This window comes from Bison bison, unplaced genomic scaffold, assembly GCF_000754665.1.
Source record: "Bison bison bison isolate TAMUID 2011002044 unplaced genomic scaffold, Bison_UMD1.0 scf7180017864349, whole genome shotgun sequence".
Lineage (NCBI taxonomy): Eukaryota > Metazoa > Chordata > Mammalia > Artiodactyla > Bovidae > Bison > Bison bison.
Genome location: NW_011494921.1, coordinates 7294937 through 7321560, shown reverse-complemented (window position 1 = coordinate 7321560; position 26624 = coordinate 7294937). Strand labels below are relative to the sequence as shown.

The 26624-nt window shown below is 38.1% G+C and overlaps 1 protein-coding gene across 9 annotated transcripts in view; it reads right to left on the bottom strand.

Moving 5' to 3' along the window:
* TCF4 (transcription factor 4) overlaps window positions 1-26624 on the bottom strand; it is a 382697-nt gene that overhangs the window by 353441 nt on the left and 2632 nt on the right. For 2 of the 9 annotated variants that reach the window (XM_010854778.1, XM_010854777.1), the window contains exons 2-3: window positions 26465-26556; window positions 24737-24809 (exon numbers count right to left, since the gene is read on the bottom strand). In XM_010854778.1, the coding sequence (XP_010853080.1) occupies window positions 24737-24809; window positions 26465-26536 (145 nt within the window). In that variant the 5' untranslated portion in view covers window positions 26537-26556. Of the gene's footprint in view, window positions 1-24736; window positions 24810-25273; window positions 25395-25466; window positions 25526-26464; window positions 26557-26624 lie in introns of those variants that run through there. The other 7 variants (XM_010854776.1, XM_010854775.1, XM_010854773.1 and 4 more) reach the window with 7 other exon arrangements.

The following is a 26624-nucleotide window of genomic DNA, read 5'->3' as shown; positions in this document are numbered from 1 at the left end:
AGAGATCAAATCGCCAACATCTGCTGGGTCATAGAAAAGACAAGAGAATTCCAAAAAATAGCTACTTCTGCTTCATTGACTATGCTAAAGCCTTTGACTGTGTGGATCATAACAAACTGGAAAATTCTTAAAGAGACAAGAATACCAGACCACCTTACCCGCTTCCTGAGAAATCTGTATGCAGGTGAAGAAGCAACAGTTACACTGGACATAGATTAATGGACTGGTTCCAAACTGGGAAAGGAGTACATCAAGGTTGTATATTGTCACCCTGCTTATTTAACGCTGGCCTGGATGAAGCATAAGCTGGACTAAGATTGCCAGGAGAAATATCAATACCTCAGATATGCAGATGACACCACCCTTATGGCAGAAAGCAAAGAACTGAAGAGCCTCTTGATGAAGGTGAAAGAGGAGAGTGAAAAAGCTGGTTTAAAACTCAACATTCAGAAATCTAAGATCATGGCATCTGGTCTCATCACTTCATGGCAAAGAGACAGGGAAACAGTGGAAACAATGGCTGACTTTATTTTGGGGGGCTCCAAAACCACTGCAGACAGTGACTGCAGCCACGAAAGTAATAGACGCTTGCTCCTTGGAAGAAAAGCCTATGAACAAATGAGAGTCAATGCCTAGGCAGGTTGATAAGAAGTCCGGAGTCCCTGAGGAGGAGAGAAGGATCTGGGGCTCTCAAGAAGCAGGAAAAGACAAATACCTTTTGTTTATTTATTTTTCTCTACATTCCTTACTCTTAGTCACATAAAACACTTTTTTCTTTAAGCCCAGAACTGATGATTACACAACAACTCAATTTAAACTCTGTGCTATGGATTATCGGAGAAGGCAATGGCACCCCACTCCAGTACTCTTGCCTGGAAAATCCCATAGATGGAGGAACCTGGTAGGCTGCAGTTCATGGGGTCGCTAAGACTTGGACACGACTGAGTGACTTCAATTTCACTTTTCACTTTCATGCACTAGAGAAGGAAATGGCAACCCACTCCAGTGTTCTTGCCTGGAGAATCCCAGGGACAAGGGAGCCTGGTGGGCTGCTTTCCCTGGTGGCTCAGACGGTAAAGTGTCCGCCTACAATGTGGGAGACGCGAGTTTGATCCCTGGGTCAGGAAGATCCTCTGGAGAAGGAAATGGCAACCCACTCCAGTACTCTTGCCTGGAATATTCCATGGATGGAGAAGCATGGTAGGCTATATAGTCCATGGGGTCGAAAACACTCGGACAGGACTGAGCGACTTCACTTTCACTTTTTCTTTTCACTAGGGATCATATAACAACAATGTATCTGCTTGAGGACAGTTTCTCCTTCTTGAAAACCTCACTAATCCTTATACCTTAGAATGTATATTATGTGACTAGATCTGGTAAAATGTTTCTATTGTTAAATTCTAATCCTGTTATCTTAAAATGTAAATTGTGGGAGTGGATCTAGTAAGATTTTTACAACCTTGAGACATTCTTTTGATTTATTGTTAATAACTAATTTAAAAAGTATATATAACTCCCTTGCTTAGACAAGCGAGGGGGGCACTCTCCATCCCCTTTCTGACGTCTGTGTCAGAAGCTTTCTGTCCCTTTTTCATACTTTAATAAAACTCTGCTACACAAGAGCTCTTGAGTGATCAAGCCTGGTCCCTGGTTCCGAAGCCAAATCTTCTTCAGAGATCACGAATCCAACACCATTCACCATAAGCTATCACAACCTAGCCAGCATATTAAAAAGCAGAGACATTACTTTGCCAACAAAGGTCCGTCTAGTAAAAGCTATGGTTTTTCCAGTAGTCGTTCATGGATGTAAGAGCTGGACTATAAAGAAAGCTGAGCACCAAAGAACTGACGCTTTTGAATTGTGGTGTTGGCGAAGACTCTTGAGAGTCTCTTGGACAGCAAGGAGATCAAACCAGTCAATCCTAAAGGAAATCAGTGCTGAATATTCATTGGAAGGACTGATGCTGAAGCTGAAGCTCCAGTACTTTGGCCACCTGATGTGAAGAACTGACTCAATGGAAAAGACCCAGATGCTGGGAAAGATGGAAGGTGGGAGGAGAAGGGGACAACAGAGGATGAGACGGTTGGATGGCATCACGGACTTGATGGACATAAATGTGAACAAACTGTGAAACAGTGAAAGACAGAGGAGCCTAGCACGCTACAGCCCACGGGGTCATAAAGAGTCAGACACGACTTAACAACTGCACAACATCTCTGAATGTCCACGAGTGAAGTCACAGATGTTTCACAATTACTAACATTTATTGAGCTCTTACTGTGTGTAACCCCAGGGCTAAAAATGCTGTACTTGGACATGTTCATTGTACCCTCACAACTCTATCAGGTGAGTCCTCTGAGTAGTACCATTTTACAGACAAGGAGATTCTGCGGAAAGTGATACAATCTCTTCAGCATTTAGGTGACTGAGAAGTGCGGATATCTACCAATAAAAAATCTTGTCTGATTCTGCTTGAAGGAATTATAAATATAAAAGTTTCAGCACAATCTCATATACTCCCAGGTCCTTCAGTAAATGAAATAAAAAACTTTATTTTACCTTATCAAAAGCATTTGCCGCCGCTGTCAAGCAGGGCATCTGTGTACTAATGTAACTGTTGCCTCCCTTGATTTTTCCAGAAAGGAGACACGTAGAAAGTGGTCTCTAGAGCCTTACCTCCAAAATTGTATGCAAAATATTGAATCTTCATGCTGCCTGACTGTCCAAGACAAGCACCCTATCTTTTATCAGATTCCCAAAGCACTCTGTAGCTCCAAAATCGTTCAGACTCCCTGAACGTCACACTCCCTGGCCCGGGCCAGACTTGGAGCAGCACACGCCCCCAGTGCTCTCATTACTCCATTTCTAGTTTCAGAGAACTACCTGTGGTGTTCCAAGGTCACAAATGCACAGACCTTTTGTCTAGAGACTTCCCACTCACCCTTCAAACCCCAACAGACATGGCAGGCTTGATGAAGTCCCTTTGGCATTTACCTCCACCCCAACAATTCTGACCTCCCACTGACCCTCTATACATATTCACTTCCAAAAAATTTACCAAACAATAGGATAACATTTAGTGTACATGCTCATCTCCTTCCATGTAAGCTCCTTGAGATCAAGAACTTTGTTATTTATTACCATTTTTACTATCTTAACTCATTAGCACAGTCCTTCACATATAGTATGGGGTCGATAAATTTGCTAAATTATCAATAAATTAATATATAAACAAAACACTATAAAAATTATCAGTTAATGACTCTGTGTCTGAGAAGGTACTGTATGACACAAAATTCAAAAGAAACGATCTTTGCGTATATTGATTTTCAAACCTTGTATTTGCTGATCCTAGTTCCACAAAGAACCCGACAGACTCCTTACAAAATTCTTTCAAATAATGATTTTTGACAACTTTCTTCTTTTATCTTGTACTCTAATTTTTAAAGTTTGCTCCGCTTGTTAAAAAAAAATACGTGCTCATGATTACATCATGTATATGCAATAAATAAAGTGTATAAAGAAAACATATATTGCCCATACAAGAAAATATGTGACTATCCATGTTTTTTACAATTTTTTTTTTCATTTTTCAAACAGACAAATTCACTCTTTGAGATTTAAAGTAAGTTGCCCAATTGTCCAAGATCATAGAGCTAATAATGGAGAAGAATGGAAGCAGAAGCCCATCCTTTCTAACATGTAGATCTAAAATATATCTCTCTAGATATCAGGCTTCCCTAGTGGCTCAGAGGGTAAAGAATCCTCCTGCAATGCGAGAGACCTGGGTTCAATCCTTGGGTTGGGAAGATCCCCTGGAGGAGGGCATGGCAATCTACTCCAGTATTCTTGCCTGGAGAATGCCATGGACAGAGGAGCCTGGTGGGCTACAGTCCATGGGGTCACAAAGAGTTGCACAGACTGAGCGACTAAGCACACAGAGTTTGCAAGCCATGTCCTCCCCAACCCTACCAATATCCAGTTGCCGCCTGTTTTTTAAAATAAAGTTTTACTGGAATGCAGTCTTGTTCTTTGGTTTACTGGTTATCTACAGCTACAACCGCTACAACAGCAGAATTTAGCACTTGCAGCTGAGAGTATATTGCACACAAAGTTGACATTTACTAGCTGGTCCCTTACAGAAAAGAATTTGCTAACCTTTGCTCGAGACTATGCCATTCTAGTCTCAGAAACATGTATTTATTCTCCAGGTCTAAAGAATGATTTCTTCTTTTAAGGAAAACTCCTTTTTCAGATAGCACACATGTAAGAGGTAAAATGGTAAAACCCGTAACGTAAGGGTCTGAATACTCCTGTGAGCTTCCTTTTAAATTTTATCTTAAAAAAATCAAAATACCAAAATGTTTATTTGAATCAAAATGTCCTGCCAAAGCCCAAAATATTTATTAAAGGAGGCACGAGCCACAAACGGCAGTGGGAAAGCTCTGGAGAGAAAAATCAGTTCACCGGCACTTAATGCAACCCTCCACAGAGTCTCCTCTTATGTCTGGCCAAGTACGCCCTGCCCCTACTTGGCCCAAAGAATCCAACTCACCCAATAACGGTCCCCAAATTTTAGTTCCACCTTCTTGATCCTTGCCTTAACTAAATACTAACTGAACACTTATCTAGTTAATACTCTTCTTTATAAAGAATTACCTCAAAAAATAAAACACCAAAACTTAGCCTTCTCCTAAGAATAATATCCATAAAATCCAGGTTCAGCTGTATAGTTACATTTTTAAAAAAATAAATAGCCAGTCAACCAGACAGAAAATAGACAGACACAACTACTGAAATTAAAAGTTTCTATGTTTTCTCCTTCTCCAGCTAATAAAAAATATTCAACAATAATTCAATATTCCACCATGTCACTTCTCACTCACTTAATTGTTCTTTGTTTAATTTTCATCAGCTGTCCACTCAAAGACATCAGAGGGATGCTCTGGGGAATAGAAGAGTTAGTGAATAAAAAGCTTGATCCATAATGAAGTGTTGAAAACGTCAAGCTCCCTCCAGAACCTGATGTACATACTATGTGAGGTGATACATGTCTGAGAACATTGCAACCTCTACTCGTTACAGAAATTTTTTAGAAGTCTGCAAGAGAAGAAATAAGGCAGAGGTGCAGAATCCCCCGTTACAGCTCCAATGGCTGGACTAAACCAAGGCTCCCTCTCCCTACCTCTAAGGCCTTGGACAGCACGCAGGGGATCCTCTGAGCCACAGTTTCTTCCTCAGCGGTTAGCTTTCAGGGCTTTACACGGGACAGTGCATCAGAGGGCCTCATGAGTGTGAACTCTCCCGTCCCTAATCTGGGCTGATATTTTATCTACATGCAAAATATATGTGACAATGCCAAAAAAATGTTATAGTCATGGGAAATTTGGGGCTTCAAAGATGGCACTAGTGGTAAGGAACCTGCCCGCCAATGCAGGAGATGCAACAGACGCGGGTTCAGTCCCTGGGTTGAGAAGATGCCCTGCAGAAGGGCACGGCAACCCACTCCAGTATTCTAGCCTGGGAAGTCCCATGGACACAGGAGCCAAGTGGGTTAGGGTCCACAGGGTCGCAAAGAGTTGAACACAACTGAAGCAGCTTAGCACGGACACATCAGAAATTTATGTGACTCTGAAAATCTGATAAATACACAAAAAAAACGTTTAGTGGTTTCCAATGACAATACAATGACTAAACTTAAAATGAGCATGATCTCGTAGAACTATCACTCCTCTTAATCAGTAAATTCAAATTTTAATACATAGATATGATTACTGAATCACTTATTAATCAAATCCAGAATCTGTTGAATAAAAATAAATTTTAACTTAGATTAGCAGATCAAAGAAAGCCTCTCTGAGAAAATGGTCTTTCAGATAAAGTCTGAATGGAGTTAGTCAGGTAAAGAATGAGAGGAAAGGTTCTCCAGAGCATGTGCAAAGGCCCTGAATCAAGGAAAACTTGTCAAACTCCAAAACCTAAAAGAAATTCAATGCAGTTTAAATACAGAGTGCAATAGGAAACAAGACCCGAATGAGGCTGGACAGACACGTCTAGGATATGTTAAAGAGCACAAAAGTCAGTCTATAACACTGAAAGTGTTTCTAACAGTGCAAAATACTGAAGATGGGGGGTGAACTATTTTGTTTGGCATTTTTAAAAAACTCACCCTGACTGCTTCCAAACATAGATTCAAGGAAGAAGTGGAAATACAGTCAGGAGGCTCCTAGAGTATACCAGACAAGAAATGACAGTCCTTCACTTCAACTGGTCAAAGTAGAGGTGGCGAGCAGAACTCCACGATGATTAGATGGGGAGAAATAAAGGGGCCAATGTGTTCAGATCTCAGTTTAATCAACTAGGTGCATGGGAGCGCCATTCCTAAGATACAGAAGACAGACAGACGTAGAGTAAGGGCAGAGGAGGAAATCGAATAAAATAGACAGCTGACTCTACAAACTGACACTGAGAAACGCAAATGATACTACAGCAATACATATGAGAGCTGGTCGCTTAGAAACAAAGATGATTCAGGAAGAAAATATACACGAGAAGGAAAGTAAATGTACCAACCGCCTACTGTACATTGGATACGGGTCAAGGGCATGGCAAGTATTATCTTACTGAATTCTCCCAACTATCCTGTTTTTACCCACTTTACAATATGAAAATGCTGCTAATAACTAGATGATAACCAACCCAATATGATTCCAGATGGAAGCACTGTGCCATACCGCCTCTCAGCAGAGAAGGAAAAGAGGGTCCAGGTAAGATCCTCAAGGGATTCAATTTACAGTTCAGGCAGAAGAGCAGTCAGCAAAAGAGAGGCAGAAAACCAAACAAACAAACACGAGCAGAAAAGTGATATAGGGATATTGAATTTCCAACAAAAATAAATGAATATTCTCTTAAAAACTGCTAAGAAGTTTAATGAAATAGCATTACTAAATTGCTAAATACCAAAATGAGAAAGGAAAGCTGTGGGAAAAGACAGCTGTCTAGAAAGGAATGGCAATTGAATAGACAGCAGAGGTCCCAAGAACCCCAATGGAATTCAGAATGTATTAGAATAAAATCATCTAAGTAAAAAAAAACAAAAAAACAACGTCAACCTGAAATTTTGTGCCCTGCAAAACGATCTTTCAAGAACAAGAATAAGGACACTTTGGAAAAACAAAAATACATGACTTGGGCTCTAACATTCCTATACCAAAAAACTTCTAAAGGATATATTCACCAACTAAAATGATCCCACAAACGCCAAAGAAGCCAAAAACTATTGAGCAAAGAAATTACTAAACAAGTAAATCTAAACACTGTCTATAATGCTAAGATAAGAATAATGTCTAATTTGCAGGAAATATTTTAAAGTTCCAAACAAAAGTACTCTAAGTAGATAAAAGAGTGATATAAAGAACTCCTCTGTGGTGCTAAAACTGTTTCAAAGGAGAGTTAAGATGATAAATTTTAGACTGTCAGATGACTATGCACAGTAAAATCTAAAGGAATCACTAAAAAAAACAAATAAATTTCAAAGAATGAGAGGGCAAAATGGAGTAAAAAAAAAAAGAAATACTAACTAGTTATACTTTAAAAGGAATAAGAGGAAAAAAAGAAATGTACAAGAAGCAATACAAATCAAAATTTAAGATTTAGATGACATTAATCACAGAGCTACTACATCACACAATTCCAACAGGCATATTCACAGCATCATCTTTGTAAGAGGCATAAACCAAAATATACAAAAAAGTAATGGACTTAGGTCATTTGATATCTGATTAGACTAAAATTAAAATTCATCTGTAGCAAGAATACTTAAAACATACCATCTAGGACGGGTTGAAAATAAAAGGTTAAAAATAGATACACTAGATGAATATTAGTAAAAAATAAAGTGAGATAACTACACTAATAACAGACCAAATAGATGATAAGACAAAATGGTAGAAAGAGGATGACCACATATACAGTGGATAAAGCATTTAATTAACCATGAAGACCTAGTCATCCTAAACTTGAATGCATACAATTTCAATACGTACAAAGCCAAAACAGAAACACAGGGAGAATCTGCAAAGTCACCATGATAAAGGATTATTTCAATCCACTTCTCTTAATGACAAAATGTTAGGCAGACAAAACAAAACAAAACAAAAAAACTCTTGTAAAGGTATAGACAATTTTAAGGCATAATTAACAAGCTTAAATTTCTGGACACACAAATCCTTCAACTCAATAATAAAAGAATACACAATCTTCCCAAGCACACAGTGGAACACTTATGAAAACTGATTAATTAAAACTGACAATAAAGCAGGTCTCACAAGAACCAAAGAACTGTTGTCACATGGAACAGTTCTCTGACAACAATTAAATTACATTCAAAGTCAATAATAAAAAGATAAATAACACATTCATTCGTAAAATTTTCAAGGCATCAATAAATTGTGCAAGAATCAAAGAAGAAAATGATTTCAAATATTTACAAATAACATCTAGTGGAACATGTTACATACTAAAACCTATGGAATATATACTAATAGCAGTACTTAAAGGGCATTTTTATAGCCTTAAGTTCTTAGATTAAAAAAAATAACAACGAGCTAAGTGGTGAACTTAAGCTAAAAAAAAATCAGAATAAAACCAAAACAAATAAAAAGCTGGCAATAATAAAGATTAAAAAATAATGAAGTAGGAAAACACACACACACAAATAATCCACAAAGCCAAAAGCTGATTTTTTTTGTAAAGACTAATACATAAAAAAAATGTCTAGTGATCTTGATCAAAGAAAACATACCAAAAAATTAGGAAAATCTGAAAAATCAAACTTAGTTATAGAATCAGTAGAGATTAGAAAGCTAATTAGAGGAAACCATACACAACTTTATGGCGATCTATTTAAAATTTACACGAAATGTGAAGTATTAAATCCATTATGTATACAATTTTATTCAAATATATGATTTTAAAACTACTGAAAAAGAAAGTAAAATTCTCATTCTCAATATTTAAATATTTGAAAATTCTATCAGTGCTTTAAAATCTTCTCACATGAGGCTCAGTTGTTACACAGACAAGTTTTACCTAATTTCAAGGAACAGATTAGTTGAGACTTAAACATACTCTACAAGTGATGACAGAGGGAAAATACTGCTGTATTCGTCTTACAGGCCAGGATAACCTCGGAGCTAAAGCCAGATAAGGACAGTGAGAAGAAATATTATATATCAATCTTAGTTATAAGCACAGATGCAAGATACTAAAGAAAAGAAAAAACTGAGTGCAGGATATTACTTTTAAACAGTAATAAAAACACATCAATCACATTAACAAATCCCAAAAATCCAAAGGGCATTTACCATATGGAAAAATATAAATATCACTCACAATATTAACAGGTTGAAGGAGATTTTTTAAATCCTAATTTAAATATATGTAGAAAAAAATTTATAAAAACACCACCACTCACAAACTCTAAGCAAGATATACACAGAATGACCCTGCTTAATGAAATATATACCGTCATCAATGTCAACAGTGAAAATCAGGGAAAAGACAAGGATACCTAATATTGCTATTTCTATTCAAGAATGAACTTGAGGTCCTAGGTAGCACAGTAAGACAAGAAAAGAAAAAGAAAACAAACTAAAACAGATACATCTGTTTGAAAGGGGTATGAAAAGAAAAACAACTTTCATTATTCACACACAATATGAATATACAAAAAAAGTGTAATGAAAGCACAAAGAGAATTTTAGAATCAGTAACAAAATTTACCAACATGGCTGACTATGAAATCAATACCCAAAGATCAATTGTGTGTGTATATGTATATATTAAATATATGGAACAATTTGACTATTTAATTTAAAAGAAAATACCATTATCAATAGCAGTAAAAATAAGGTACTGAAGAATGTCATCAAATGATATACATGACCTCATGAAAAAAACTATAAAACTTTGAGATATTAAGGACGACCTAAAGAATTGAAGAGATACGTGAGTGCAGATAATCATCCTTAAAAATACATCAATTTTCCCCCACTGATCATTAGATCTCACGCAACATGAACAAAATCCCTAAGAGGCTTATGAAAGACCTTGGCAAACTTAACTTTAAAATTCCTGTGGAAGAAGACAGGCCTCCAAATAGCTAAAAGTAAAATGTACATATAGGACGAGCAGAAGAGAAAAGACCTTACTACCATATACCAAAATGTGGCATGAAACTTATTACAAAGTGGCACTGGGGCATGGGTACACAAATTGACCAAAAGATCAGAAAAAAAAGGACTCAGAATGAAAGACCCTTACAAACAGAGAAACTCACAGTATTGCAGAAACAGCACCGTGGAAGCCTCCAGAAAGGACAGACTTCTCAATAAATGATTCTAGAACAAATGTGTATCAAGATATTTAAGAAAAAGCAGAATTAAAAGCCCTACCTGCCACTCAACAAAATCTATCCCAACTGTATTAGAAACTTAAATGTAGATGTCAAAACTATGAAATCCTTTCTTGAAGAAACATATAAAAGAATACCTTCATGACCCTGAGGTGGAGCTGGATTTTCCAACCATGACACAAAACATGAAAAGGTAAAGGAAAAGAAATGACTACATTAAATTTAAGGCCTTATATTCATCAAAAATACCATAGGGAGTGTCAAAAGACAGGTCATAAAATAAGGGAAAGTATTTGCAGCATGCATGACTGAGAAAGAATTATTATCCACATACATATCAAGAATACCCACAAATCAATAAGAAAAAAAAAAAAACAGAGTCAATAGAAAACTGAGGAGGGAAGATTCTATACAACAAACATGAATGATAAATAAATACATATAAAGATATTTAACCTCATTAAGTATCAAGGAAATGCAAGTTAAGACCATAGTGAGATACATTTTCTATTTTATAACCCCTAGATTGATATAAGGGGCTTCCCTGGTGGCTCAAACTGTGAAGAATCTACCTGTCATGAGGGAGATATGGGTTCAATCCATGGGCTGGGAAGATCCCCGGAGAAAGAAATGGCAACCCACTCCAGTATTCTTGCCTGGGAAATCCCATGGACACAGGAGCCTGGTGGGCTACAGTCCATGGGGTTGCAAAGAGTTGGACACAACTGAGTGACTAACACACACACACACACACACACACACAGATTGATACAAATTAAGAAATCGGAAAACCCCAAAAGTGGACAACAATATGTACCCATAATAATCTTTGATGCTGTGAGTGGATGTGTAAATTGGGTAACAGCTCTGGAAAACAATTTGGCGTTATCTTAACATTTGCATGACTCTGTAACCTAGGAGGTTTACTCACGGATATCCAAGACAGCAAAAGAGATGACCAAGCGCGCATCAAGAGGTGTTTAGGAAAATACGTAGTCTCAAAAAATGGGAACCGATCCAAAGGTTCACGAACCGGACAATACATAGATAAACTGAGGCATATTCACCAGCAGTGGAAATGAACTAATGCCACACACAGCCACATGGACAGATCAGAAACGCACGACACCAAGTGAAAAAAGCGAGTAGCACAAGATGGTACAGGACTGACAGCACACGTCTAACCCTCCACCAAGTGAAACCAAACGCCACGCTGTTCAGGGGTACACAGACGTGTCATTAAGCTACTCTAAAAAAAGACAGAATATTTATCTCTAGCAAGCAAGATGGGGGAAGGCGGATAAGGAAGAAACCCACAGGTTCTGATGATGCTCCAGTTCTGACGGTGAGTGGGAAGTCCCCAGGTCTTCCTCACGCCATCATTTAACTTCATAATTCACATACACTACATGTATTATTCTGCAGGTGTCAAACACTACAAGGTAAAATGTGTTTGGAATACCGGGCTGAGGTAAGGCTAATGAAAAGTATATGCAAGGGAAGGATACAGAAGCCGCCAGTGTAGACAACAGCCAACAAAACTCTTGCTGTGCAAGAGGACCGGTCAGTGGAGAGAGTAAGAGGTGGAGTTTGTGTTTGGCTTATTATGCTTTTGTTGTCTTTCTAATTATGAAATATTAGGAGCACAGAGGGGTCAACCATAACACTCTACAATTTTTCTTTCCAAAAAAAAATAATAAAGTGCTACCAAGCACCCTGTGCGCCCTCCCCACGCCAAAAGGAAAGTGACTGTATTTCGTTCGATTTTTCTTTTAAACTGAGAGTTACAAAGGTATGCCTAGATGCTGATGGGAGTTCCCCAGGAGGCAGGAACAACACGTGAATGTTGTCCACTTGCATCAGCATCACCCACTAGCTCACGAGCTCCAGGCACGTGTGTTAAGGAGCTTCCCGCTCAGAGCAGAGGGTTCCGGACCTCACTCCTTCCACTTCAGCACCCTTCTGAAGAAGCACACGCAGAGCCCGGGGGTCCCGGGGCCAAGAATCACTCACTGGTGTGGCCATCAGGGTCCAGCCCACATTCACCCATTCCCCCGTGCTCTAACCAGCTAGGCCTGAAGCAAAGATGGAAAGAGAGAAGGAGGGGGAAAAAATAACTATTTTTTCCTTCACTTTGAACCATGAGTATACCGCAAGAAGGGTGACGGCTTTCCTAATGTACTAACAAACTTGGCGGGCTGAGAGGAGACTTCCAAGTGTGAAGCATCACATCCGTGAGAAAACAAAGGGAGGGGGGCAGAGAAGGAGTGAGACGGTCAGAGGGAAAGGGTAAGCGGGAAGATTCACCAGGAGGTCTCAGAGCGGAAAGCTTCATTCTGTGGCTAATCCAAAGCTACCAGATGATTTTCCCCATGGCCGCCTCAGACAAAACACAAGCAGGTAAACAGCATTTTCATCTCAGATGGAATATGGTCCAAATCTGACCACCCTCCTAGAGTTCACCAAAGATGCTCAGCCACATCGTGGTGATGTGCTGATACCTGATCCCCAAGTATGCGATGGACTCAATTCCACAAGTTGAAATGAACCATCAAACCAGTCAAGCCTAAAGGAAACCAGTCCTGAATATTCGTTGGATGGACTGATGCTGAAGCTGAAGCTCCAATACCTGATGCGAAGAGCCGACTCATTAGAAAAGCCCCTGATGCTGGGAAAGATTGAAGGCGGGAAGAGAAGGGGGCGACAGAGGATGAGATGGTTGGATGGCATCACCGACTCAATGGACATGAGTTTGAGCAAGCTCCGGGAGATGGTGAAGGACAGGGAAGCCTGGCGTGCTGCAGCCCATGGGATCGCAGAGAGTCAGACACAACTGAGCAACTGAACAATCAGAACCTAAGCTAGCAGAAGCCTAAGTAGTGCGTTACCGAAAACCATTAAATAAGAAGAGTCCCTTTGGTCTCTTTCTCCTACTCCCAGCTCTGCATCCTCTCACAACAGAACTGCAAAATCCATCTTCCACTTTTCTCAGAAAATAAAAAGCACTTCTGTGGTGTCTGGGTGCAAAAAAGGCAGTCAACAGCATGTGGTAGCTGAATGAGGTCTCAGTGTTTCCATTAGAAGATGTATAGTCAATTTTCAAGTATTCAGGTTATAAAAAGTTTCTCATGTGCACACACACACGCAAATGCTACTGTGAATGCTCCCCAGTGGACTAAAGTTACACATTCCAAGTAAGGCCTACGGCCCATTCTCCACCTTCACCACCCACACTGGAGGCCTAACAACCTCATCTCTCACCTGGTTTCTGCAAAAATCTCACCACACACGGTTCGGGCCACCGACACTGACTGCCCCTGCGGTGCGTTTTCCGGGCTGCAGCCAGAGGTCTCCCAGGCACAAAGCTGATGGGAGGAAATTGCAAAGTCTCCCGATCTTGCTGCCTGGCATGATCTGGCCCCTACCTTCCACCTCCCGAGCCTCAGCTCTAGCCCAGCTCTCACCCTTCCCCAAACACCAGGCCCTGCGGGTCCCCAGTCCACTTCTCCCATGTACCCGCCTTCCTCTGAGACCTCAATCCAAGGTGTGCCAGCTTCAGGAAGCTTCTCCTGACTGCTAGGTCAGACACCCTATCACAGCTCCTCTGATGCCTCCCACCTCTCCTTTCTTTGCCTGGTTATTCAGTGAATGTCTGTTTCCCACATTCAGCCAATGCAGAACTATACCAGTCTTGTTCAGTATTTTATTTTTGGCACCCAGTATAGTACCTGCTACATGGTAGATACTTAAACTTTCTTAACTTTAAAAGTAAATCAGTAAGTTCTAGCATATAAATTCTAAAACAAATATCAAAAATATTCAAGTGTGGGAATAAAAGTGTATCTAGTGCCCTTGAATTAAACGAGTACAATTTACAAATCTGATATCTCATTTCCACTCCAAAAAAAACCCAACAAAAATATATGGGGCCTAGTTATCATTGCCTTCTAACAAGTCTTTGGTACCAAATTTGAGAAGACATTCATAATACTCTCCAAAGTCCAAGTTCCATAATCATTCAAATGCATCCCCCACCTTTATACTCATGTAGTGTTCTTGCCTGGAGAATCCCAGGGACGGGGCAGCCTGCTGGGCTGCCGTCTATGGGGTTGCACAGAGTCGGACACGACTGAAGCGACTTAGCAGTAGCAGTACCCGTGTACACAGGATTTCAATCTTTCAGACTATCTTTCAGTTACTCTATACTTAGCTTATTTGAAAGTATCCTTGGAAGAAGTCTGCTTCTACACTTTGACATCACTTATTTGAAAAGCACTTTCTTACTGAGTCAATATAGAACTTACACCCAAAGACAGCAAGCAGCACCATGCTCCAACCGCAATACTGGCACTGAAATATTTTCTTCTTTATATCACCATAGTACCTCACACTGCAATTTGAATCTTAGCTCTCAAAAAAATGTACTGAATGAATGAACAAGCGAGTAAATCAAACTTAACCATTCTTAATAATTCTCTTGCTATTTCAGCGAAACATATTCACATTGCAAAAAAAAACCCAAACTATATGTAAGTCATTCCTTTCATTTTTCTGAAGCTTTCAACATTCTTTAAACAAAGCTTCAACAATAATGGATTGTAAGTAAAATTATTTAAAGTACTAATGGACTACTTCTCACCTGATCCAATTCTACCGAAATTACTAGGGATGTTAAAGTGGGACACTGCAAAATGTACATCCATGTAAAAGAGAAATAGTTCCACATGGGCTGAAAGGCAAATGAAAGAGTAAGAAGAAGCTAACAAGATCATGGAGAAATTAAATATCAAAAGAAAACTAGAAACTAAATGAAGAATTACAGCACCCACAAAAGAACAGAACAGCATTCCATGGTTTGGGATACCAGTTAGTAGACAATGAAGCTCTAGAAGGTACACAGCAAAGAACAATTATTTGAACAAGGATTGAAATTACATTGTTCAGTCTTCCCTTCCAAATTGCAAAACTGGGTTATGTATGAAATTGTAGATTCAATCTTGAAACATGATTACCCACCTGATGACCAAAAGCTTTTCTCTCTGAGTTTTAAGGCATAGGGTTGCAAAATATTCCCAAACATGAATCCCTTATGTTCGAAAGTGAAGACTAAGTTTGAGGAAGACATAGGTTTGGAACTGACTTTAATGTGTAAATTAGGTCTAGAACATTCTCTTTGTCATAAAAATCTTGTTTATATTCTATAGCAAATACAGTCATTCATTAATAAATTTTTCCTACACCAATTTCAACTAGAACTTGAGTTCTTGGTTTGAACTGGAAACTGGAATTGTGTGTTACACTGAAACACTTGGAGGTCACAGAGAGAAAGACATTTTAATCTGAACTACCCAACACTCAAGGAGAGGGTGGTGTTTACATATTTTTCCTATGTGTGATGTAATTTTGACACATTTTATTCAGAGGTGTATCTGGCCACTCCATAATGTTTTTACAAACATTATATGGGTTTCGGCTATGATCACAATATCTTTGAGACTGTGTTTTAAATGCATTTCCAAAAGTATTATATGGCAATAATAATCAGCACACTTCCCTGCTAGCTTCTGAACCAAGGGCCACAGCACCAGTAATGGCCTGTGATGATAATAAAATTATAATGCTGATGTTCTGCAATTGGGAAACATTTTTAACTACAGTGTAAAACCCCTCTTGAAGTGTACTGGAGAGTTTCACTTTATTTTTCCAGCTTGAAGATGCAGGCTTTGAGGGTCTATCACTTTGCCAATATGAAATAGCTATTTAACAGCAAACATGGCAAAAGAAGCTAGATTGCCAGAATTCAGTTAAAGAAATCACTTTCTCTAAATTAGCTTAAAATTTCCACTGCTGAATGATATAACAGGAAGAGTTTGAAACTGAGAATATCAAAATCTTGATTTCCACGCTGCCACTGCCATTAAAAATATATACATATGGGGAAGGAACTGGATTATCTGGAAAGGAAATCTCAAAATCAGAAAAGGAAAAATAAAGGGGGCATTCAAGACAGGAATGTCTGTCTGGAGGTGATGCAGATGCCTAGACCACAACTGAGTCCGTGTTGAGCTGAAGAATCTCCTGTCTTCCATCCAGCCTTCCCAGTGGACTTCCTCTATGCCTGGTTCACAGTGATCTTGACATAAAATCCTCCCCAACATCCCCAGGTCAAAAAATCTCCTCTTCTTTCAAGAATCATAGTCTATTTGTCAATGAAACCTTCATTATTAATTTTCCCCAGCAAGAAGTAAGTCTTCTCTTTATCTAAACTCCCACCATGTTAGTGACACTCACCTTCTGGGCACTGAGTACTAATTAAACATGTGCTTTTCTGTCAAAAATATATCCCTCTCAGGGTAGGACCTTGCTCCCACAAAGCCCTCTACGTCCTGTAATTGCTAACACAGGGGATGTGTGCATAGCATGTACTAAAAAGATGTATTAGACGAACCATCAGTAAGAATTATGACGGGGAGATAAAAACTAACTGGCTAGATGGACACAACCAACATGGTACAACACTATATTAAAACGTGAGGGGCTAAACTGATGCTATGCTATGAATCTCCAGATAATGACACACACACACACAAAACAGAACTTTTGAAACCATTCATTATCCATTTGTATCCATCTTAAGTAGAAATAAAAGTAATTACTGACAAGATATGCAAATGTGCATCTTTTCCACAACTTGCTCGTCAGTATTTTACCCAAGAAGAAAAATAGAGGGTCTACAGCTATCATTTCAACATCTTCCTTCACAGAAGCTAGGTCTTCCCTAGTTTAACAGTCCTCGAAATGCCTTGTAGTTAAGTCTTGGCTTGAGCAATTTGAGATTCAAAACCTTCCATTTGGATGCCTTGCAATTCAGCTAAGCACCCCAAAAGGGAATGTTTAAATTAATGGAAGATTAAAGCAAGGAAGAACATTCTAAAAGGTATTCTGTAATGGGGCTTTGTCACCACCTTCTCTGTTTTATTGGGAAAACAGTCTTTTCCCAGGGGCCTGAAAGTTTATATGCCTACCATCAGTCTCGTTTAACTGTTCGAACTTAAAAATGTCAGAGAAGAAAAAAAGTAATGGAAATGCTGACATGCTACGAAGTCAAGAGGCATAAGCAGGTGCTCCTGCAACCCAGGGTCATAACTCAATCAAGCTGTATTGTGACGTCATCTGTTACAGAAAAAAGCCAAATGGTTTATGAACAGTGCCAGAACCCCCAAGATTAAATTACAGCCCTGATATTTAATCAGGGGTCTTACTTTGTTATTTTTAATAACACAATACATTTTAACAGTTATTCGTCAACTGCCTTAGCCAAATTAGAGCACGTGATGACAAGTGACCTGGATTACGAGGGCCATCTCTTACGATCTGAACTTTTATTATTTTTCAGAAACGGAAGATCATACAAGTTTCCCTCCTCTTAAGAAACATACAGTTGGTACCAACGGATTGAGTCCAAATCTTAATTAAAAGCAGCATGGGGTCCCTGACCAGCGGGTCAGGACATCTGTATTTGTGTCCTATTACAGCCCATAACCAACTGTACGATTTGAGCAAAAGATATTTAACCCTCCCAAACCTTGGCTCTTTATTTTAAAAAAATCATAGACCATCTCTAAACTCTCCTGATAAGTCTAAATTTCTATAAATCTTTTACTTAAAAAAAAATACTGTGTAGTTTCTTTGGGATTCCTTGGGGATCAAAGTGCAAAATCTGTATAGCTGTAAAGATGAACTTTTAATTTAATCAAAAATCATTACCATCGAAGAGGCATTTGTCAGCTAAAAATTTAGGGGCAGTATCAGTGTCAGCAAACGAAACATGTTCTTTAAAAAGTCATGTACAAATAGTGCTGAACGTGTGAAGGGTTGTTTGCAAAACAAATCAATACAGGCACATCCAACAATGGATTGCAGTTAATAAACCACATATAGTAATTACTACCAATGGCAGTTTAGAAAGTCATTCATTAAATGTTAATTGTCACACACAAGTACAAAAGCAGCCATTTGAACAATCAAGTGGCTGCACCTTTAAATAAAATACTTTCTTACAGCCCTGAAATTCATCCATATAAACTGACTCTAAACACACCTGGGTATTTGATATGCTGATTAACTGGGCCTTTATTTATTGCTGAAATGAAAGTAAATATGACAAGCTTTTCAATACTTTTGCTATTCCTTTGAGCCTGATATAAAATATATATATAAAATGTACAAAAAGTGTTAACCAATCTTCTCTAAAGATTAAATTGCTATTTCTCTTACGACTCTCATAAGCATTAAGAGACATATGGTTCAAAAGGACCCACCTAAATTCCTGTGCCTACTTTATTGCTGAGTCTAAGTGGGCGCACAAATTTAGAAAATGGATAACCCACGTGTAAGCTAATAAACTTGGTGGTCAATTTTGAGAACTTTATTCAAAGTAATAAGAAACCGGTAACCAAAAAAAAAAAAACCCTATGATATGCTTTACTTTATTTTCTGCAATACTCAGCACCATCCAATTGACTTGGAAGAACACCTGGGCATAAAAAATTAGGTCATAAAAGACAAAAAAAAGAAAAGGGGATTTTTTTTTTCCTGTTCCTACCTAGCTTCATTTGGACGCTCTGTCTGTGCAAAATCTGACTTACCCAACATACAGATATAGGTTCTCAAAGTTTGGCCAAGAACATTTTGGTTCCAGACTTGTAAACCAAAGAACGTTTCAAAACACACCATGTTCCTTATTAGACAACTTCAGATCTGTTATCTTGGCTTATGAGAACAGACCTAAATGGCATCATAATACTAAAAGTTGAAAATCACAGGCCTGGGGCCACCAGGACTCAACTCTCTGCCTTGGACGAGGTTGCAAACTTCCAATATAAAATGCAGTTTACCATTAGGAGTAAATGTTTGATCTATAAAGCTTCCAAAATTACTTTGTTTATCATAGCAGATGAAAGCAAAAAGGAATAATTTTAAGCTCAAAACAAAACTGTTTATATGACAGTCTTGACTGCTCCATGATTCTAAGCATTTAAGACAGATTCGAGCAATTAACAGCATAAACTTTCATTACATAGTTCTATTATATATGTTTATGTGACTTAGCTGTTCATCTGTTATTTAAGTGATTTCCTCATTACAATAGTAGGGTAAAGATAATTTGCTGATGCTGTCAAAAATGTGAAGCATTTCAGGCTCAACAGATCTCGGATCCCTACACTTGTTTAATGCATTTTATTTACTTAAGTCAGTGTCAAATAGAGTACTGCTTCTTCCTTCTGAATTTAGAAAATGTAACATTTTAAGCACATGTCTGGTAATAGACATATCAAAACTTAACTTCAAAGTTACTTATTTTAGGGATGCAGATAGAATTCAAGATTTTTGTTCTGGAAAATTAGGTTTCAAAGATCTAACAAGAAACTCTAAGACTTTTTTTACAGTTAAAGATAGGAAACCATTTTTTTAGATATTAACAGAGCAAGCTTGGTTACCTCAACTTGGAGTTTGACTAGGTTCATAAAAACTGAAAACAAAATATTTTTACTGGTACCCAAGCAGATTGCTAATTTACAGCAGAACCAAGCCACAACTTTGAAAATACCCACTATATTTTCCTGGTTAAAAATATAATAATAATAATATGAAAGAGATACTAAGTCACATTGAAATCCCACATAAACTACAAAGCTAGCTTATTTGGATAATAAAGCAGGAAAAATCATGGACATGGCTTATACCATTAGTGTAAACATGTTTTTTAAAAATGTTTATCTATTCTAATGATCAGGAATAGTATTGTACACCAAGCCTCATGTGTGTGTGTGTGTGTGTGTGTGTGTGTGTCTTTGAAAAGACACGGAGCTAGGCAGACAGATCTAGGTTTAGAACCTAACTCATTCCTGGCTGCCTTGAAAGAAAGTAGTTTATCATCTCTGAATCCTGGTTTCCTCATTTATGAATTGAGCATGGTAATCCTGGCATCTCATTGGGTTTTTGTGAGGATAAAAAAAATACAAGAGTATAAAGTGCATAGCACACCATTTGGCATAGTAAGAAGCACTTTAATTCCATCAGTATCATGCCCATCCACACCCTATTATTCAATCTAACATCCTGCAAATAATCACAGGCCAGATCAGGCAAAACAGAACGATCAACAATCCAAAATTCAGCTCCAAACCTTAAAAAACAGTCAAAGGGCACATATATATTTAGAAGCATTTGTAGGCACAAAGATCAGTATACAAATCCTGAGACCCTGTTATGCAACACAAATTACAGAAATAACATAGTACTGAAACCAATGTTACTCCAATAAAAGGATTTGCAGGGCCACAGAGCATCAGCAAATCAAAACTTGTTTTTTAGAATAGCAAATAAACACACACTTGAGAACCTCTTAACATGGGCCTCAGTTTTCTTTGGATGTACAATGAAGGCATTGGGCTGTGTATTTCTAAGGGGATCCTACCCCCAAAATTGTATGATTCTAATGAAATGGGTTTAACACCACATTCCTTATTTTTTAACCTGTTAATTTATTCTTCGTTTTACAAAAAGCCACACCACCATTATGAACTGCACTGTAATAGTAAGGCTGTTTAAAAACAGACACACACACACACAATTAAATAACTCTACTCCACAAATACCTTTGGGGGAGACCAATTTTTTTTCACACCATAACCATGAACTCAAACTGTACGGATGGAAATTAATTCAGGATGCTGGCCATTTGACTCTTCTCTACAATACAAAACGACCCACTGGATCGATATTTTTTTCTTACTGAATTTTCTAAACTTATGTGTTATTTGGGTGTCACGTGGATATTGGTGAACAAACTTGTGTGAATGTCAAGAGATATTTTTTCGCTTCCAGAAATGACCATGACAGGGATGTGGTATTTTATTGCTGCTGTTAATTGTTAAAACACCCATTCATTTGGCACCTTTAACAAATGCTGAACACCTAAGTAAAACTAAACAGTTACAGGGGGAAAAGGCTCAACTTTTAAACTGAGGGCGAAAGATGTAGAATCCGTCACAGACTAAGTGTAAATACTTGTAACAGATGTGACCAGGGCTATTGTTGAGTATGGATAATTTTAGAGCCCCAACTTTAAAACCACTTTTTAAAAGATGCCAAAGCTAGTGCGTTTATCTTTTGCTCATAAAGGAATCAAAGGTGACCAAAGAAAACTGCATTTTTGTTATATTAGAAAATTAAATCCCTGTTCATCAATAAATTATAGATTCTAGATGCATATTTTTTTCCTTTTGGGTAACTTGGCCATCTTACTTTTTAATGAGAATAATTTTCCAGTCATCCAGCCATGTGGATGCTGTTAGCTTGTTTTAAGATCAATGATATAATGGATCTGAAATCCCTTTATAGAAGTCACCATATAGATTTCAACTATTTCTTACAAATAATTCCAGAGCCCACCAATTCTCCCTGTTAAGGTCATCCACACTCTGAACTATCATGGCTGAATTGTTTTAGTGCTCTCTGCTGAACACCTGCAAACATCAAACAAAAACGGCTGGTCCTTTCCTGGGTTGACAAAAGCCTTTCATGTGAAAAATGCTCCCTGGGAATGTCAGGCTGTAGCTCAGGTTACATTCCATTCTCCCTAGCAGCCTCACCATTTCTTAAGGTGGTAGGGAAAACCATGTTTGTGAAATGAAAGATTAAAGGCAACATGGCCACACTTTATTTCCATTCTCACACTGCAAATCACGATGGAGCGTCCTATACATGAATGGAACTCACAGCTACAGAGAACTTGAAGCCTGAAACATCACCATGCCTCACTTTGAAAGCAACAGAGCGGTCTACCCCAACATGAACAGTTCACTTACACTTTGGATCTCTTTTCCCTGGACCCAAGTTTCAAAGCTACCCATGAAAATGCTATCTGAGCACCCTTGCTCGGGACAATGGATATTAACCAGATGTACATTTAGAAAATTATTTCTCAGTCCAAAGTTTTCTAGTCCATCCTTTCAGGAAAGGGGCAAAATGCAGTTTTCCTCATTTTTTTTTTTACGTGTGGTGCTTTAAAAGGGGACTTAGCTTTGTTACTGAGTAGAAACAAAGCCACTTACTACGTCTTGGACAGATGAGAAAAATCAACACTCCAATCTGTACTCTGTGTATTACAGTCCCCATCATACTCCATCGGATGAATACCCTGCATTTGCAATCCAGCCGCCAGAACAAAATAGCCACTACACTTTTTACCTGTAAGTAAACATATGGGCCTGAAAACTACACCTTTGGCCGGTACAAAGTCACTTAAAGTTCAACACCTTAAAAATAATCAGAGCATATTCACTGGAAATATCACAAACTATCTCACTAACGATGAAGTCTCTGTCTTATACAGATTTATTGTCTGTATAAGACAGATTTATGTATACAGATATACTGTCTTAAGAACTGTGTAAGTTTCAATATATGACCACTTACCAAAATTCATCAATACATATTCATACTCATCCAGCCTATACTCTGTGAACATTTAAACATCATAGCAAAGACTTCATTCCAATGTGAACACAGAAAAGGGACCAAGATGCACAGTCGTCTTTTAAATGCAACACAATTTCATGCTTCTAAATCAATCTTACTTTATTAAACCATACCGAAACTGATATACTTAATTACTCCAAATGTGTCAGCTTTTACAAAAAGTACAAAAGAGTATTTTTGCACTGACTCTGAAATCAGTCTATCTCTGAGCCTTTCTGACATAATCTACTTTCAGATTTCAACTGAATACACATTTTCTTAAGGAAAATCTTGAAGAAAACTACTGTCAGAGATAAAGTTACTTTTGATACTAACATGAAAAATTAATTTACCTACAACAGACACTTGCACTCATCTTTCCTTCAAAACTGTGTAGAGAACACAATATAGAAATGTGGAAGACACAATATGAAAACAAACAAAAAAGTAAGTCCCAAATTAAAAATATAACAGGTGCCAGGACAGTCAAAACATAAACATATGGTCAAGAGTCCTTTTAATCAAAGTGGACTCCCCCCCCCAAAAAAATGTAAGTATAGGAGGCATCTCATATTTCATAAATCGAGTTTTAGAGATAATTCCCTTAGACTTATGGGGCCAGCAAAAGGAGAAGTAACTTATTTGGAAATGAGCAACTTTTCAAAGCCATTCGTTTTAGAAAAAACATACCAATTATACAAATCACAAAGATGAATAGGTTTCTTTCATTGCTACAGCACCAAATGAATATTAAGAGACGTGAAATTATCTTCAATAGCTAACAGACAATTCCACTGGTATCTCAGAGCTGAACGATGTCAATATTTACCAGTCTGACTTAAGAACAGGACTCTGTCTAATGTCCTGTTAGGTACCACTGCCAGAACTCCTAAGATACTATAGCTGTTTAATAGGCATAAATGGATTTAAGCCTTGAACCTAAAAGGACAGCAAGCAACAATGTATGCCTCCTTCTGATATGAAATTCACTGGACAAAAAAATAACTTTTTAAATGAATAGCATATTTTCACTTTTAGTAAGAGACCTTCAGAGAGTCCCCTATTACAGCTCCTCCTTAGATACCAGATAATCATTGCACACACAGATGCCTTTGTGAATACCGCTAACATCTTTTGAAAGCATCAGCCAAAGGTCTTTCATTTATAAAATGTAAAAGTCCTTCCAAATTTGTAACTTTAAACATAGCAAAAATTCACTGCACAAGTAAATACTTAGGGGGAGAAAAACAGCTAAAGCACCAAAAAGGATATTTTAAATACAAATGAATTCATATTCAGCTCTTGGATTAGAAAGAGTCTATTTACAGCTATGGTTTACTACGCAGCATTCATCTACAAAATTAAGTGCTCATTTTTTTTAAAGGGTTAATTATACATAGTTCCCAGAAAACTTGATTATTTACAAGGAATCTGCCCTTTTCATGAAAGTTAGATTTTTCCCTCTATTTTCAGTAAGGAAACACTAATTTATTCGCCCATGTTAATACTGCCTTATCTTCACATGTTTGATTACAACTGTATTAGAAAATTGCTTTTAAATTAAGTGACAATTCTGAGACAGTTTTCTTGATTCAAAAAAAAAAACTTATAATTTTGCAAAAGATAACGTTTTTGCCTAAGTTATACTACTAATGGATAATGAAATAACCATATCATTACAGGCTAAAATTTCAATGACTTTTGCAGAACACTTTAACAGAGCCAAAAATATACCATGAGTGAACAAACAGCTAAGGACATTTAACTACACACTAAGAAAAGAATTTACATACTTGAGCCAGTAAAATGTCCACTCGCCAGAGAAGTTGGTCCATTTTTCCCACTGCTCACAGGAGGTGAAAACATCTAAAAGAAACAAAGAAATATTACTGTTGAAAAGAAGACATCCATGCCTTCAGAGCTCATCTGAGACCTTTCATACTCTCACTATATAACGTACAGTTTATGCTAAGTGTTCATTTTAGTAAAATACATCACCATCCAACTTAAAACTAAAACAGGTACAATATTACCAATCACTCTTACCCCCCTACCTCTTTACCACTCTGCTCTTTCTTTTTCCTCAGGTTCATTAAATCGCCAGAGCTAGGCAGTACTACATTTTAAACCACAGCACAGTCCCCACAATGTTAACAAGATTCAGTTTGGAGGGCAGCGAGCTCTCTAGAAGACACGAGTTTTACAAAGGAGAAGAAAAAAGTTGTTTATTTTATATTGAAAACCTTGGCCATAAACGTGGCAATGTCCATTTCGATCCCGTATAGGATTTGCCTGTCATATGTGAACCCAAATAAAAATAAAAGTGCCACCTGCACTAAATTCTCATTTCGTCTCTAACATGAGAGCATTTTGAAGCAAGACTCTCTCCCTCTCTCTCTCTGTCTCTCTCTCTCTCTCTCTCTCACTCTCACTCTCTCTCTTTCACTCCCTCTCTCTCCAGCATTTATTTCGACCCTAATTGGTTTCCCTCTTCTTCGACGTTATCTAGTGGATAACGCGCACCTTCCCTGAGTCAGAGCCTGCAGAAAGCAAAGGAACGAATGGAGAAAGTGCAGCAAACAGAAAGGGGGCTAAAAGCTGCCTAGGGCTACATTTCCTGGCAAAACTTCCGAAAGCCATTTCTCCAGAAGGTCTAGAACAGCGGCAGCAGCAACAACAGCAGCAGTAGCAGCAGCGGCAGCGGCAGCAGCAACAAGAAAAGAGAGCCCCCCACTTAGAAGGCGGTTTGGATTTTGTGTGTTTTGTGGATTCTTTTCATTTTGCTTTGCAAATGCATCTGACACCAAACTCATCTGGCATTAAAAATGAATTAATTCCCCTGACATGCTTGGGACTTGGTTTGGGGAAGGGAGACAAAGTGATGGAGAAGGACCAAGTTCAGCCGTAAAACTCCACAAGTGTGTAAGTTCTGCTTTGTGCTGATCTCCCCGACTACGAAATTTACAGTCTAAAGGGTTTCTAAAGAATGTGTGCTCAGCATATACACACGAGTTTTCAGAATCCCAGGAAAAGATTTAAATGGGAGGAAGGCAGGGTCCTACTGATTTCAAACCATCATCAGTTTAAAACTTTGAGCCAACTGAGGTCTCCTATTTTCTCTTTTCCATTTTCAGAAAAATAAATAAGTAAATAGAGTAGCACGCAAAATACCAGTACTTTTAGTGTTCTGATAAGGCCAAGTTAAGGGGTGGTTTACAGTTTTAGGAGTGTCTGTTTTTCCCTTCCACCGGGGTGAGACTCCATTATTTGGGGGTTCGGTGGGTAGTGAATTCAAAGCAAGTAATCAGACTGAAAAAAAAAAAGCCTGAATCCTCCATCACACCCAAAAACTGTAGTTAAAAACTTATCAAAAAGACCTTCATGTTTACCAAGGATTCAGCCAATTAAAAATTATTCCTGTCCTTCAGATTCTATTGGTTTCTAGCTCAAAGTGCTTGGGTTTTTTGGTTTGGTTTTGTTTTGTTTTACAGCTGTTGTTAGTTTCCACCGTTCTTTCTTACCGCACTGAAATCCAGTAAATCACTCAGCTCTTTGTCCGTGCCTAAGGCAGCCATTCGCTGTTGGTGATGCATTTTAGCAAAATCACACAAACCTAGAAACATGGAAATAACCGCAATCAGAAAATCCAGTCCCAATCCTTGGAGAAAACACAATCGGATT